General features: G+C 60.8%; 2 protein-coding genes across 2 annotated transcripts; one reads left to right on the top strand and one right to left on the bottom strand.

The window, feature by feature from the left end:
• The first annotated feature begins 162 nt into the window (after positions 1 to 162).
• DLX5 (distal-less homeobox 5) lies at positions 163 to 2,390 on the top strand. The gene is made up of 3 exons (XM_042894001.1): positions 163 to 570; positions 1,405 to 1,589; positions 1,706 to 2,390. The coding sequence occupies exons 1-3, from the start codon at positions 219 to 221 to the stop codon at positions 2,027 to 2,029; spliced, it is 861 nt and encodes a 286-aa protein (XP_042749935.1). The 5' UTR covers positions 163 to 218; the 3' UTR covers positions 2,030 to 2,390.
• Positions 2,391 to 8,009: 5,619 nt separating this feature from the next.
• Positions 8,010 to 10,593, bottom strand: DLX6 (distal-less homeobox 6). The gene is made up of 3 exons (XM_042894002.1): positions 10,236 to 10,593; positions 9,609 to 9,802; positions 8,010 to 8,261 (listed from the first exon to the last, which is right to left on the bottom strand). Exons 1-3 carry the CDS (start codon positions 10,591 to 10,593, stop codon positions 8,010 to 8,012), a joined length of 804 nt encoding a protein of 267 aa, XP_042749936.1.
• Positions 10,594 to 14,308: the final 3,715 nt, after the last annotated feature.

Consider the following 14,308-nt stretch of genomic DNA (forward strand, 5'->3'; position numbering starts at 1 on the left):
TTAAGCCAAAGCTTTGTTGTGCTAAACTAGTTGGACGAGTTAGGGTGTCGCTGCTCCCGATTGCTCTGGCCAATGGAACCCGATCCACCCTGCTGTGCGTAAGAGCGCAATTAAGGATTTAACCAAGCCTATGCTGCGCCCCAGCCAGCAGTCTGCCGCAGCCGCCGCGCCGAGCCGCCTCCCCCGGCCATGTCCGCCTGAGCCCGGCGATTTGCGCTATGACAGCAGTGTTTGACAGAAGGGTCCCCAACATCAGGTCCTCCGACTTCCAGCCGCCTTTCCAGAGCGCCGCAGCCATGCACCACCCGTCCCAGGAGTCTCCCACTTTACCCGAGTCCTCGGCTACGGATTCCGACTACTACAGCCCGACGGGGGCGGCCCCGCACGGCTACTGCTCGCCTACCTCGGCTTCCTACGGCAAAGCGCTCAACCCCTACCAGTACCAATACGGCATGAACGGCTCCGCCGGCAGCTACCCCGCCAAAGCCTACGCGGACTACGGCTACGGCAGTCCCTACCACCAGTACGGAGGCGCCTACGGCCGCGGGCAAAGCTCCGCGGGGCAGCCAGGTGAGAGCGGGGTGAGGGACGCGGGGACGGGGCTTCCGCGGCCGCGAGGAAAATAGAAAAATAATAATAAATTAACGATAGAAAATAATAAACGAACAACATATTAAAGAAACCTTTGAAAATTAAGGAAGAAAGAAAGAAAAAAAAAATTAAAAAGTGGAACGCCGGGTCCGCTTTTCCCAGCGCAAACCCCGTCGGAAAGGGCTCCGGAGAGAGGCGGCCGTCGGTCAGCTTTACCCGGGCCCCACTGCTGCCTTCCCCATCCGCGGGACGGGAGCACGGCCGGCTCGTGGTGCACCGCGGAGCCGACGAGAGCTGCCGTCCCTGCTCGGAGAGGGGGGGAGCGGAGCGGGATCGGGGGGTTGTGCCAGAGAGCGCCGCGATTTTAGCGCTCTGCGTTGCTTGTTTGTAAGAAAAGATATATTGAGAAATACAAAGGAGGATAGGTGGGGATAAAGAAGTAAGGAAATAACGAGAGCACGCCGAGCGCCCGGCGCTTGGTTCAGGACGAGAGCGACCGCGGCGGAGCTCGGGACGCGGTGCGGTGCCGGAGCGGTGCGGAGGAGCGAGTGCCTGCCGGGCCGGGTCCTTCCCTTCCCTTCCCTTCCCTTCCCTTCCCTTCCCTTCCCTTCCCGGCGGAACACGGGGAGCCGGAGCCGCGCGTGGGGCTCCCGCAGCGCCCTCCCCGCGGGGAGCCCGGCGGGCAGGGAGGGAGCGGCCTCCGGCGCGGGCGGCCCGGGGGGAGCCGCGGGGGCCCGTCGGGACGGCGCCGCCGCCCGGCCCGCGCCTTAACGTCTGCGTGTGTGTCTCTCTCCCGCCCTTGCGCCCGTGCAGAGAAGGAGGTGGCGGAGCCCGAGGTGAGGATGGTGAACGGCAAGCCAAAGAAAGTGCGCAAACCGCGGACTATTTATTCCAGCTTTCAGCTGGCGGCGTTGCAGAGGAGGTTCCAGAAGACCCAGTACCTCGCCCTGCCCGAGCGGGCCGAGCTGGCCGCCTCGCTGGGACTCACGCAGACGCAGGTACGCGGCTCGGGGCGCTGTGGGGCGGGGCGGGGCGGGGGGGTCCCGCAGCGATCTCTGTTGCCCGCGCCCGGCCCTGACCGTGTGGGTTTCCCTCCGCTCTCCCCCTCCCGCAGGTGAAAATCTGGTTCCAGAACAAAAGGTCCAAGATCAAGAAGATCATGAAGAACGGGGAGATGCCCCCGGAGCACAGCCCCAGCTCCAGCGACCCCATGGCCTGCAACTCCCCGCAGTCGCCGGCGGTGTGGGAACCTCAGGGCTCGTCGCGTTCCCTCGGCCACCACGGGCACGGGCACCCGCCCGCCGCCAACCCGTCCCCCGGCAGCTACCTGGAGAGCCCCTCCGCCTGGTACCCCGCCGCCAGCCCCCTCGGCTCCCACCTGCAGCCCCACGGCTCCCTACAGCACCCTTTGGCGCTGCCCTCCGGGACGATCTACTGAGGGCCGAACCCTTCTGCTTCTTCTGTATTCCGCTCCCTGGACTCCTGTGTTTTACGGTTAAGGAATAATAACGAAAGGAATGCGTATGGGGGATTTTTAAAGGGAAGCGAAACAAACGACAACAACAACAACAAAAAGGTTAAAATGTGTAAAGCTTGTGCATGTAACTTATTGCATTTCAAAGGAACCCTTTTTTATACCGTGCGGACGTTTTTCGGCTCAGCTGTGGACACTGTCAATGGTGCCTTGAAATCTATGACCTCAACTTTTCCAGAGACTTTTTTTCAATGTTATTTTAACCCTTGTAAATAATTGTAGATAGAGGAATTAAACTGTATATTCTGAATAAAATAAAATTATTTCGACCACGAGAAGCGTTCCCAAATCACCCCTTCTGGAAAAAAAAAAAAAAAAAAAAAAAAAAAAAAAAGCCCAGATGCAGACGGAGAGGCGTTTTGCCGGGCCGGAGAGGAGAGAAGGGCAAAGCCCCGCTCCCCACGCTCCCGCGGGTTCATCCGGTGCAGGGATTCTCACCGCTGCATCTGCGCGCACGGGGCGGGACATCCCCGGGCCCCGCGGGTGGGACGGCGGCGGCGGAAAAATGGAGGACAGCCGGGATGCGCGGCGACATCCCGATGCCGGGAGCAGCGGGGCCGAGGCGAGCAGCGGGAAGGCGGCCTTGCGGCGGGGCCGGGGGCCGCGAGCAGGACGCCCGGGGCGCTGCGGGCGGTCCCGGCTTTAGGATTTATAGGGAGCGACCGCGGAGCTGCTCGGTTGGTCTCTTTGGCCAACTTCCATCTCCTTCAAAAAATGAAATTAAATGAAAAAAGAAAATCCCGACTTCTTTATTTTCTTCCTCCTCGTTTAGCTTTAGTCAAGCAGTATTCTTTTTATATTTGCTGTTCGTTTGGGACCTGTAGCCGGAGCTTCCCCCTTTCGCCGAGATTTCTCCCCTCAGCCCCCGAGATAGCAGCCCCGGCTCGGTCCCTCCCTGCCGGTCCCTTCGCGCTCACTCCTTCCCTCCCCCACCGGGAGCCCGGGGGCGGCGGCAGCGCTGGGAGCGCCGGCACTGTGCCCCGGGCAGAGGCCCTGGCTGGGAGTCGCACCGCGCCCGGCCGCTGCCCCTCTGCCCGCGAGGTGAGCAGCCCAGCGCCGGTGGGGACGCTGCTGTGCCCTGTGCCCTGTGCCCTGTGCCCTGTGCTCTGTGCTCTGTGCTCTGTGCCCCGCGCCCTGTGCCGGCGCCTGTCCCGGGGCCTGGCGGCGGCCGAAAAGAAACCGTGAAGGGGATGGGAGACGGGATGGGATGAAGTGTCCTTTGTCTGACGCTCTCTTTGGGCACGACGGATTGCTGGCTCGGGAGGGTTGGTTTTTTTTTTGTTTTTGTTTTTTTTTTTTTTTTTTTTTTTTTTCCCGACCTGCTCCTCACCCTTTTCTTTCTTTTTCTTTCTTTTTCCCCTCGCTCTCTCTTCCCCGCCCTTCTCTTTTCCTGGCGGCCACTTCCATGAGGAGCCGGGGCAGCTCGGGGATCCGAGAGGAGCTGCATTCCTGTGGGTGCCGAGCGGCTCCAGGGCTGAGCCGCAGGGCCTGACACAAACACGCACAGACACACACACACACAGTCAGACACACACACACACACAGCCATGGGCACCATGGAAAACCCTCCCCCATGGATCCCTGCTGCGCTCCCCCACCATCTCTGCTCCCCTTGGCACGGAACGGCTTCCCTCTCCCAACCCCGTGTCCCCCCACCCGCAGCGCGGCTCTGCGGACGCTTCTCGCCTTCTCTCCCCATCCATGCCCACTCCGTGTCCGCTCCATCCCCGTTCCGTGCCCGCCCCGGGGGTCACCGCGCATGTGGCAGCGATTACAAATATCTGTGATTCCTGCCACGCGATTGATACACTGAGGTGGTTGTAGGGGTGGCTGTAGGACGGAGATGTGTTGCTTCGGTAAAGTCGGGGTGGAGGGGAAACCCCCCTTCTTATTCTCAGCGCTCGGAGCGGCCGCCCGCAGCGGGGCAATGACCTGCCCGAGGGGTCGGGCGGGGGCTGTGGAAATGGAACCGCAGAGCTCGCACGGGGCCGCCCTTCCACTCTGCTTTTCTTTGGGTGAGGAAGAACCTGTGTTCCATCCTCGGTGCTGCCCTTTGTTCCACGCAAAGTCCGCTCACACGGCGGCGAGGGCCGAGCCCCTGCCCTCCCCTGGTATTTGCGTACCCACGGGAGCCACGCTCCACTCTCAGCTCCCGGCCTCGTACTTTTCCTCCCAGGTGCGGGCCCGCAGCCGCCCGCCCGCTGCCGTCGCTCTGCCTGGTGGGGCTGCCTGTGCGCGGACTCCCCGGGCGCTGCATCCCCTGCCCGGCTCCGGTCAGGCAGCGGAGCCACCCTCCACTCCGGGAAACCTCTGCTCTCTCCTCGATGCGCATCACACAGCGCCTTTGCAGGGCTCGCGCTGCCCGTGGACCTTATCTCTCCTTTCCTAAGCACCGCTTCCATCCATCCCCGCGCAAAGGAAGGCCCCGAGCTGCAAGAGCCGCCGCTCCCCTGTCCCCATTGTAGCCTCCAGCCACATGCGGCCCTGCGCCCACCGTCCCCGGGGTTCACAAAAGCGCATCAGGAGGCGAAAGGGAACCCCCCCACACATGCGAACCCCGCGAGCCTCAGGTAGTCCTGTTAGTCGGGCTCTTTGAGCTTAATTAATGACAATTAGCAGGTTGCGCGCTAATTTCCCTAAGGATCTCTGCCTGCTGCTGCTGCAGGGGTGCGGGGCAGCGCGTAAGGCCGCTCCGCACCTCGGCGGGGGATGCGCGGTACCCGCCGCCGGCCGCGGGCGGCGGGCAGAGCCGCAGTGCGGGGCCGGGACCCGCCGCGTCGCCCCGCTCATCGCCCCCCAGCGCCCGTCAGCGCCCCGCACCGCTCCCCCCGGGCCCCGCACCGCCGCGCAGCGCTGATTCGCTCCTTTCTTAATTCCCGCTCCTCTCGTTCCCTCGGAATCAAACACTCTTTTGTCCTTCGGAGTTTGATTTGATCGCTCCCGTTCGCGTTTCACTTTTGTGTTTCTCTCTCCCTATACCATTACTCATTGAGTGCCCCGCGAAATTACAATCGTACATTTTCAACTCAGCAACCCATTTGCAGTGCAAAAATAGGGTCTGAATAATGGCTGAATGAGCCCTACTGGACAGTTTCAGATGTAACACTCCGTAATAATTACATCGCGGGCTGGATTAGGATGCTATTATCATAATCTGGACGTTTACAATTATCTGTAATTTGCAAAGATGCGCCAGGTCTTGATTACAGCCGTTTTTTTTATCAAGCTAACCATCACTAAACAGTGACAGTAATAACAGCTAATTTTGCTGGCAATATAAGAGGTGCCGGGGTGTGCAAACAATTTCACACCTGGATGTGCTCACTCAACCACGAATATAGAGAAAGCGCTTCTGCCCTGAGCCGCAGAAAAATACCCCGCACCGTTCGGGCTCAGTGTACGCGCGCGGCCCCGCGCCTTGCCGGACCCACCGGGCACGGTAAGTGTGGGGCTCCGCGCTCGGGGTCGCTCCGCGCCTCTTCCCCGCCTCCCCCCGGGGCTCCGCCGCCGCTCCCCGCGCGATCCCCCGGCGCCGCGCCTCCGCTCTCCGCAGCCGTGCGCGGAGGGAACAGCGCGCACAGGGGCGGCAGGGCCGGCGGGAGGGCGGCGGCGGGGCACCGCGCAGCGCCTGCGGCGAGCGGCGGCCGAGCGGGGGCCGGGATGCGAGCGGGCGGGCGGGCGGGCGTGCCGCCTCTCGGTCCATAGATGCCGCTGTTTCATGAGAGTCGGCGGCCGCGCGGGTGGGACGCGGCTCTGCCCCCGCTGTCACTCGCCGCCCATCCCGCCGGCGGAGCGGCCTGCCCGCACCGCTTCTCCTACCGCGTTACTCTCACCGGGCTCTTTTTTATCACTCCTTTGCTCTTTCGCCGTCTGGCTTTCCCCGGATCCTGCCCTCGTGAGAGGTTGTGGGGGTGCGGGGGGGAGGCTTCCCCGCGGCCCGCAGCGCCGGCTCGGGGCGGCGACGGAAGGGTTAAAACCGACTCGGCACAACTGGCCGGCCCGGCCCGGTTCGGCCCGGCCCGGCTCAGCGCATCCGGCGCGAAGGCCGCGCTCCCCCCTCGGCCCGCACTCGGGGCCGCCGCCGGTGTCATTTGAATAATGCGGGGAGCCCCGCTCGCAGCTGTACCGCCGAAGCCTCTTCCATTCTTTTCAGCATTATAATTTGGGTTAATTTTCAATTTTAGGCCCTACGTCTCTGCAATTTGTGTATGAATAACAGAATAATTTTCCTCTTTTGTTTCGCCTTTCCTGTTCCCGAATCTAAATAAAGATGGCTTTTTAGTATTAAAAGTGGAAGAAAATTACAGGTAATTATCTTTGACGGTAAAAACGCTGTAATCAGCGGGCTACATGAAAAATTACTCTAATTATGGCTGCATTTAAGAGAATGGAAAAAAAACCTTCTTGTGGATAAAAACCTTAAATTGTCCCCAATGTCTGCCTCAAATTGGATGGCGCTGCAGCTGGAGGCTTTGTTCGGGGCTGATCCTGGGGAGCTCTGAACCCAAAGTTTCACAGTGGGAAGGGGAAAAAAAGAAAAGAAAACCTTTTTCTTACTGTAACAATGCGAATGGTAGGAAATGACAGGACCGAGCAGCTCTAAAGCACTCCGAAGACTGACAGAGCGGGGATGTCGATCCAAAAAAAAAAAAAAAAAAAACAAAAATAAAACCCAAAACAAAAAAAAAACAAAAACCAAACCCAAAAAAAAAACACACCACCCCCCAAACGGGGTCTCTGGGTAAGTAGTCTTTGCTTTGTGTCTAATTACAGTGAGTGTCCTTTGCACGCCTGTGTGTAGCTGTCATTAGACGGAGCGCTCCGCGGGCTCTGTCGGCCCCGCGGCCGCCGCTTCCCGCAGCGGTTGTCCCGGCGTTGCGGGGCAGGGGATTGCGGGGCTCTGCCCGCCGCGGGGTGGGTGCTGCCGTCGGGGGGCTCCGGGCCGGGGCGGCACGACGCTCTGCGCGGGGAACGGCGGAGGGACGGCACCGGGACGGGACAAGCTGCCCCAGGATTCGGCTGTGCGGGGCTCCCGGACGTTCCCCCTCCCCGGCGCGGGGCAGGGGCCGGGCTGCGGGGCAGAGAGACGCGAGGCAGGCGGGCGCTTGGTGGCTTTTACTCTAGATATGAAAGGAGACCAAACCATACAAAGTATTATGTACAGCTAAAATTCAACAATATATACAGAAAGGTCGCTCGGGAGGGAGGTCCAGCAGCAGGAGCGGGGTGTCGGGCTGCTCCGCGGGTCCGGCTGTATGTCAGTCCGGCTGTATGTCTGTCAGTCCAACCGTCCGTCCGGCTGTCGGTCCGCCGGGGTTTGCAGGGTGCGGGGCTGCCGGCTGCTCTCCGTGCGGTTCCCGTCGGGCTGCAGATGCTCCCCGTACGCGTGCAGTCCGCGCTGCGTGGCCGTGCTCCGAGCTCGCGGTACATTTTCATTCGCAACCAGTTCTTTTTATTTAATTTGTTTTCCCTCTTCATTTCGTTACCCCTCTTTTTCTCTCCCTGTTTAATTTTTTCTCCCCATCCGCATTCGGGGTATGACAATGAGGGAGCTCGGAGCAGTCTCTCACCGCGCAGTGTCCATAGCTCACGGAACACAGAGAGACAGCCCTGCTGCGGTTCGGGTCCTTCTCGAGGGCGAAGTCAGCCAAAAGTCCGCACACTCCGCACAGAAAGAGGCGGCGGTGCCCCGGGGTCCGAGTGAACATAGAGAAGCGTCTCCCCCGCGCCGCAGTGGGACGTGGCTCGTTCTGCCCGAGAGCGATCGCTGAGGTTACTTCAAAAAAATGAAACAGACGAAAGGCAACCCCCCCCCCCCGCACCGCCGCTCCGCTCGGGCCGGGCCGCGCCGGGCGTCCTCGGGCCGTGGGTTGTCTCGGACAGTTCACATCATCTGCGGTCTCTGCATTGTGTCTTGGTGTGGAGAGGAGTACCAGTGGGAATAGCCGGGCATGTAGCTGTTGGGGGGCATGTTGACGCCCTTGGCAGACGCCGAAACGTCCCAAACCGGCGGCAGTGCCGGGGAGCGCGGGGACAGCGCGGCGGAGCCGGGCAGAGGGTCGCTCTCGTGGGGGTTGCTGCCCTGCTTCAGCAGCTTCTTGAACTTGGAGCGCTTGTTCTGGAACCAGATCTTCACCTGCAAGCGAAAGGCAGCGAGCGTTAGGGCTGCGGGAACCGAGGCTGTGCGGGCTGCGGGGACTGTGGAGTGAGGGCAATGGGTGCGGAGGCAGCGCCGGGACGGCCTGGGGATGGGGTGCGGCACGCATGGGGCGGGAGTCATTGCGCTCTACTGGTGCCTCGTTCCGAATTTTGGGGTGACTCCATCACCTGGCGGCTGTTGTCAGCTGCGGGCATCTGCCTGGTTTGGTGCCAGGAGCTAGGAGCCAATGGACAAAGGGCACCGTGCGCGCATCGCGCATCCCAAAGCGTGCGCGGGTCCTGGGGGGGAGAGGGGGGAGAGGCACAGCGGGGCCGGGCAGCGACTTTATTGGCACAGGTCTTGATCAGGAAATGGAAATTCTCATTTCTCAGAGAACTGCTGGCTGTGGGAACGGCTCCGGGCCCCGTCCCACCTCCCTGGCTGAGATCAGCACCCGGGTCGGGCTGCGGAACTCACAGTTATTACAGAAATTACTAAAAGGGAAGGCTAAAGTATATATGAAACTATATGCCTCAAAATCGAACAAAGGTGGCTTCCTGTGTGAATCTGACCTCACGGACTCGGCAGATACACCGTTAGGACTACATTTATCTGCACCGTCAGCTCGTGCCCTTACACCTGCGCGAGGGAAGCAGCGTGCACCGCACCCATCGCTGCAGCCACCGGCTCTGTCTCCGTGCTTCACGTTTGAGGCGTATTTTAAACCCTCTGTCTGGAAGCAGCTGCTATTACTGGTCACGGCAAAGCACGGACTCTACTCGCTACAGCTCCCCCGGCCCAAACCCATCCGCCCGGCTTTCTCGCTGAGCCCCTGCTCTGGGCCCTCCAGCCCCTCTCCCCGAGGCCGAGATGGGCCCGGCCCGGCTGTGCCCCGCGTTCGGCCCGGCCCAGCGCCACTGCTCCGCACACGGCCGCTCCGGTCCCCGCCATCTCTGATCACCTCCGCACATTTTGCCCGGCGGCGAGCACTGCGTTGGCGTTCTCCATCCAGGCGCAATTAACCATCGAGCTCACAGGTATCTCCTAACGAGTTCCCGCTTCCCCTCTGCCTATAGGTCGCTGCGTGGCCCCGCTCTCAGCCCCGCACCGGGCCCAGCGCCTCCGCTTTGTTCTTCTCCTGCAGCCGGGCAGCGCTGGTGCCGCGATCGCTCCCATCCGAACAGAGAGGCAACTCCAGCACTTTATTGTGGCGGCGGAAGGGCCGAGGGAAAGGCCCCGCTCGGCTCCTCCAGCGGCGGAGCGCTGCGCGGCGCGCACAGATCCGAGCGCGGCGGTGCGGGGCCGGGCCCGGGGCAGCGGGCGGTGCGGAGCCGCCGCAATTACCTGCGTCTGGGTCAGGCCGAGGGAGGCCGCCAGCTCGGCTCGCTCCGGGAGCGCCAGGTACTGAGTCTGCTGGAAGCGGTGGTTTAACGCCTGCAGCTGAAGGCTGGAGTATATGGTTCGGGGCTTCCGGATCTTTTTCCCTTTCCCGTTGAATCTGATCTCGCCGTTTTCGATCACAGTCGTTTTCTGCTGATCTGCAAAGCGAAAAGCCGCAGCTGGGAGCTCCGCCGCAGATTGCCCCCCAGCCGTCCCCCCGGGCCGCGGACGCCACATAACACCGTGCGGCCCCCCCCGGGGGAAAATAATTAACAATAAAAATAACGAGTAAAACAAAAAACGAAAGCGGAAGGTTTGGAAGCCAGGGCCTCGCGGCCGCACACAGCTCATCGCCCGGCGCTCGGGAGGCAGCAGCCCGAGACCTGCAACAATGCTTTCTTCCCCCCCCCCCTCGCCCCTCCGCACGCTGCACGCAAACATCGGCTCCCTGCGAAAAACAGCGTTGCGCGGATATCGACGAGACGGCCCCGCAGCGCGATGGGGGATGCCGGCCCCGGGGGGAGGAAAGGGGGGGGGGCACAGCGAAGGGGAGAGGCGAGGGGGGAGGCCGGAGCTCCGGGCCCCGCTCACCTGCGTCGTCCGGCCGCGTCTGGCTGGGCGCGCCGCTGGTGTGGTAGGACTGCAGGTAGGGGCTGTGCTGCGAGTGGCTCACGTAGGGGTAGGCGGCGAGCGAGCGGTGGTTGTAGGAGCCGCCGGTGCCGGAGTAGGGCGAGCTGTGGTGGTGGTGCTGGTGGTGCGGGTGCGAGCCGGCGGCGGAGTGCAGGCAGTGCAGCGGGTAGTGCGCTCCGGCCATGGCCGGCGAGCTCTGCTGCGAGTGGGGCGGCGGCGGCGGCTGCGGCGGCGGCTGCTGCTGCCCGAACTCCATGAAGGCGGATTTGGAGGAGTCCTGCGCGTCCAACCCGTCAGCCATCGTGGTCATGGTCATCATCGACGGCGGGGAGGCAGAGAGCGAGGCTCTCCGGCTCGCCCCCCGCGCCCGGCCGCCCTGCCCGGCCACCGCCGCGGCACCGCTGGAGGCGGCGGGTTTATTTTTTTAAGGCTCCCGTAGTGCGAGAGGGGCCTTGTTAACCGAGGGAGGGGAGGAGAAGGGGAGGGCTGTGTGCGGAGGGGGGGGGGGGGGTAAGGGGGGGCAGGGCTACTCCCGGCGCGTTTTGTCCCCGCTCCTCATCCCCCCGCCGGGTGTTTTTGGGGGCTGGCGGAGTCCCGGGCGGAGGTTTTAAGGTGGCTTCTGCCAAAGTTGGGCTCCGGCGCGCCTTCGGCGTGAAGGGCAGGAACGCCACAAGTCGAATGGTTCGGCTCCGGAGGGCAGCGCTTCCCCATTGGTCACTCAGCCTCCTGACGTCACCGCCCCGGCGCGCCACCGCGCGCGCAGCCCGCGGGGGCGCGCAACTCCCCGCCTCCCCCCGCCCCGCGCAGAACGAGGAGCGCGCGTTGCGCGGGGCGGGATGAGGTGCGGGGCGAGGGGATGCGCGCCCTCAACCCCCCCTTCCCCCTTCTCTCGCCCTTCAATCACGATTTGCGCGCTATTTTCTCTCTTGCGCGCCGCCGCCGGCCGCGCGCGCGCTCCCCGCGCCTTCTTTTTTCCCCGCATTATTATTATTATTTCTTTTTCCGCCTGCGAGCAGCCGGCTCCCGTAATCGCTTTCAAATATATGCAAATGGCTACGTGCGGTTAGCGGTTTTGGCAAAGCTTGATTAGGATATAAACGACCCAAGGAAAAGCGCCTTCGCCCTAAATTTGTCTTTAGATTACAATTCCGGTTGATTTTATTTTATTGTCAACATTGTTAATGATAAAAATAGAGTCGTTTTACAGTTATTTTTACTTTCTGGAAGGAGGCAATTAGACTTCTAATCAGGAATACACAAAAATCTCCCATGATTAACTGCAGTACTTTGTTCAAATTGCTGCTATAAAATTCAGAACAATTTGCCTGTAATGATTATGGACTGGGTTTATTTTGGGAGGTGGAATAAAAGTGGATATAGCATAAATTATCCTCTAATTATACACCAGTGTCGCCTCAATTATCCTCTTATCAAAATGGTTGTCTAACTGCCGCATTTAGTTTCAATTCTCTCCTTTTTTTCTATAAAAAGAACTTCATACCTTGTTATTATTAATCCATTTATTATTTGCAAGGGGATTTATATCCGAGCATCCAGGTGGTACTACCACTTCTCTCTCAAAGATGGACCGGGGAAAGACATTAACTTTGATCCGGCACCGCGGAGGATCTCTCTCCCCTCTCTCCCCTCTCCCTCTCTTTTCCCCTTTCCCTCGCTGAACTCTCCTCTCGGGCAGCACAGCTCCAGAGCCGACCCCAGCGCGGAGGACTGAGGTAGGAAGGACACGGCGTAGCGAGAACCGAAAGTTTCCGCAGCGGGAAGGGGCTGCTTGGATGGAGGCTGCGGGTTTTGAAAACCAACACCGGCACCGGCGGCGGCCGCTTGCGAAGCCCTCGCAGCCCGGAGAGCCCCGGAGCAGCGCAGGTCCCGACACCGCCTGGCACAGCGGCTGTCCCAGAGGACGCGTTCATAGATTTTTTTGTTTGTTTCCTTTATTTTTTTTTTTTTTTAACACGTCGCTCTCGGAAATATTCAGAAGGTTATTATTATTGTTAGTGTTATTTCGGATTGATTTTTTTTTTCTGATTTCCTATTCTTCATTTCTTTTTGCTGTTTGCCTCCCCCAGTCCTCAGCCCCGGCTGCTGGGGGTGCAGCCGCTGGTGCCGGGGGCCGCGGGGTTGCGGGAGTCGGGCACGGGAGCTCCGGGCCCGGTGTTCGTCTTCGGGCGCTGCGAGGGGGCTTGGGGGGGGGGGGGGGCTTTTGGGGGGGGGTCGTATTTCCCCCCAGCCCCCCCCCCACAGCTCCCGTCGGTGTTTCACTTCTCGAGCTTTCGGAGTCGGTTCAGTGACTCTGAATGAGGCTGAAGTGTCCTGCCTTGTTCCCCGGCTTTAACACGAGTTCCACTTGAACACGCGAAAGGGAAACCTGAGCCGGCGCGTATACCCCCACGGCGAACAAAAATATAGAGAATGGGGAGAGAAAGGAGAGAGAGAGAGTTCCTTCTGGGACTCTGTGTGCGTGGCTGTGGTGACATGCTCCATGGCACAGGTCCATTCTGCAGTACTACTGCTGTATCCCCTTCAGCCCGCTGCTAACATCATCAAGGCACTTTCCCGCAGGTGCACACGTTGGCATTTTCTCTAGCAGCCCGAGCACGCGTAACAAAAGGTGTCAGAAAATGGTCCGGGGAGTGATTGCGACACGGCGCTTCCTTATTTCGAAATAATTCCCTCTGCACAATGGATGCTAGCCGGGAATCGGGACGGGCTGGGCATGCAGAACGCTTTGCTTTAGTATCGAGGTGCCTCCTCGCAGAAAGGGTCGAGGAGTCTGAATCAGACACCCCGGAGCAGAAAGGACAGGGGGAAGGGGAGGGAGCCCCGCGGAGCTGCTCCCCTCGGAGGGCGGCAGTGCGACCGGCCGGACCCGGGTCCGGCTCAGGTGCCCCTGGAACCGTCGGTGGGCGCCAGCGGAGCGGGAACTCTCGGGGACACCCCGGCACCCCGCGCTGCTCCCCCCGCAGCGTTCAGCCACCCTCCAGAGCCGTCGGGACAGCTGACTCCATCCAGCCTCACACCGATCATTTCCCCCAATTTAATTAGGCAAATACTCAGTATGGAGCTGCCGTTGATTGGCCGATGTTAATGACACGGCTGCAAAGAGTCACGCTGCTTGTCAATATTTATTGTTTTCTTTTTCTCCCCCCTCAAACCTCTGCTTTCTTCGTGTCCTCTGGCTCGAAGGGACCACACTTTGGTGTCGTGTGGGAGACGGCAGATGTGGGGGTGTTTCTTCTCATACGGCCCCCAGTATGTTGGAGATACCGGGGATCCAACCCGCTCCAGCCACGAGTTGAAGAAATAAAACCTCGGGACTTGAAGGCAGAGGGGTGAGCCGGGGTGAGCCTCGGTCTGCTTTCCCTCTATCGGGCTCCCCGCAAGCCCCCACGCTCGCCCAGGGGCACGGAGGCCTCCGCACCCCGAACCGGCTGCTAGCCGGGGAGCAGCGCGGCCTCGGTGCCCTCCGTGTCCCCACGGTCACGGGCGAAGAGCGGGCAGAGCGCACCGGGCAGCCCGTGAGAGGGACGGGGTGACTTCGTGCCGCCGCTGCCCTGTGTCACGTTAAGCCGCGTCGCATTAATGATGTTTGTGAACAAGGCTTTCAAAAGACCAAAGCGTGGTTTAAAGTTGCGTTTGCGAATTGAAAGATGTCACAGAAGACACAACGCTTAGAAGGAGCTGACGAACAACAGGAAACGGGGTTCTATTTTTAGGGCATAAAAGGAAGTTAATATAAACGGCCAGAGGTTTCCTATATGCCTCGGAGCACCTTCTGTTCCATTCATTCATTCATTCATTCATTCATTCATGCGTTCAACAATAACAACAGGGGAAAACAAACATTCGCCTTTTCTTTCTCATCCCCTCTCAGGCTTTGTGCGGGTGGGCTCTGCGAGCGGCAGGATCCCGTGCCGGGTTGTTCCGCGCGTGGTTTGCTGGGGGCGGCAGCTGATGGCGCTCCCCTGGAGTGCGCTCGTTTGGTGAGGAGTAGCTGAAGGGCTGAGGGATGCGCT

This window comes from Lagopus leucura, unplaced genomic scaffold, assembly GCF_019238085.1.
Source record: "Lagopus leucura isolate 7727_CA_CO unplaced genomic scaffold, USGS_WTPT01 25-34_obj-0_obj, whole genome shotgun sequence".
In the NCBI taxonomy this organism is placed as follows: domain Eukaryota; kingdom Metazoa; phylum Chordata; class Aves; order Galliformes; family Phasianidae; genus Lagopus; species Lagopus leucura.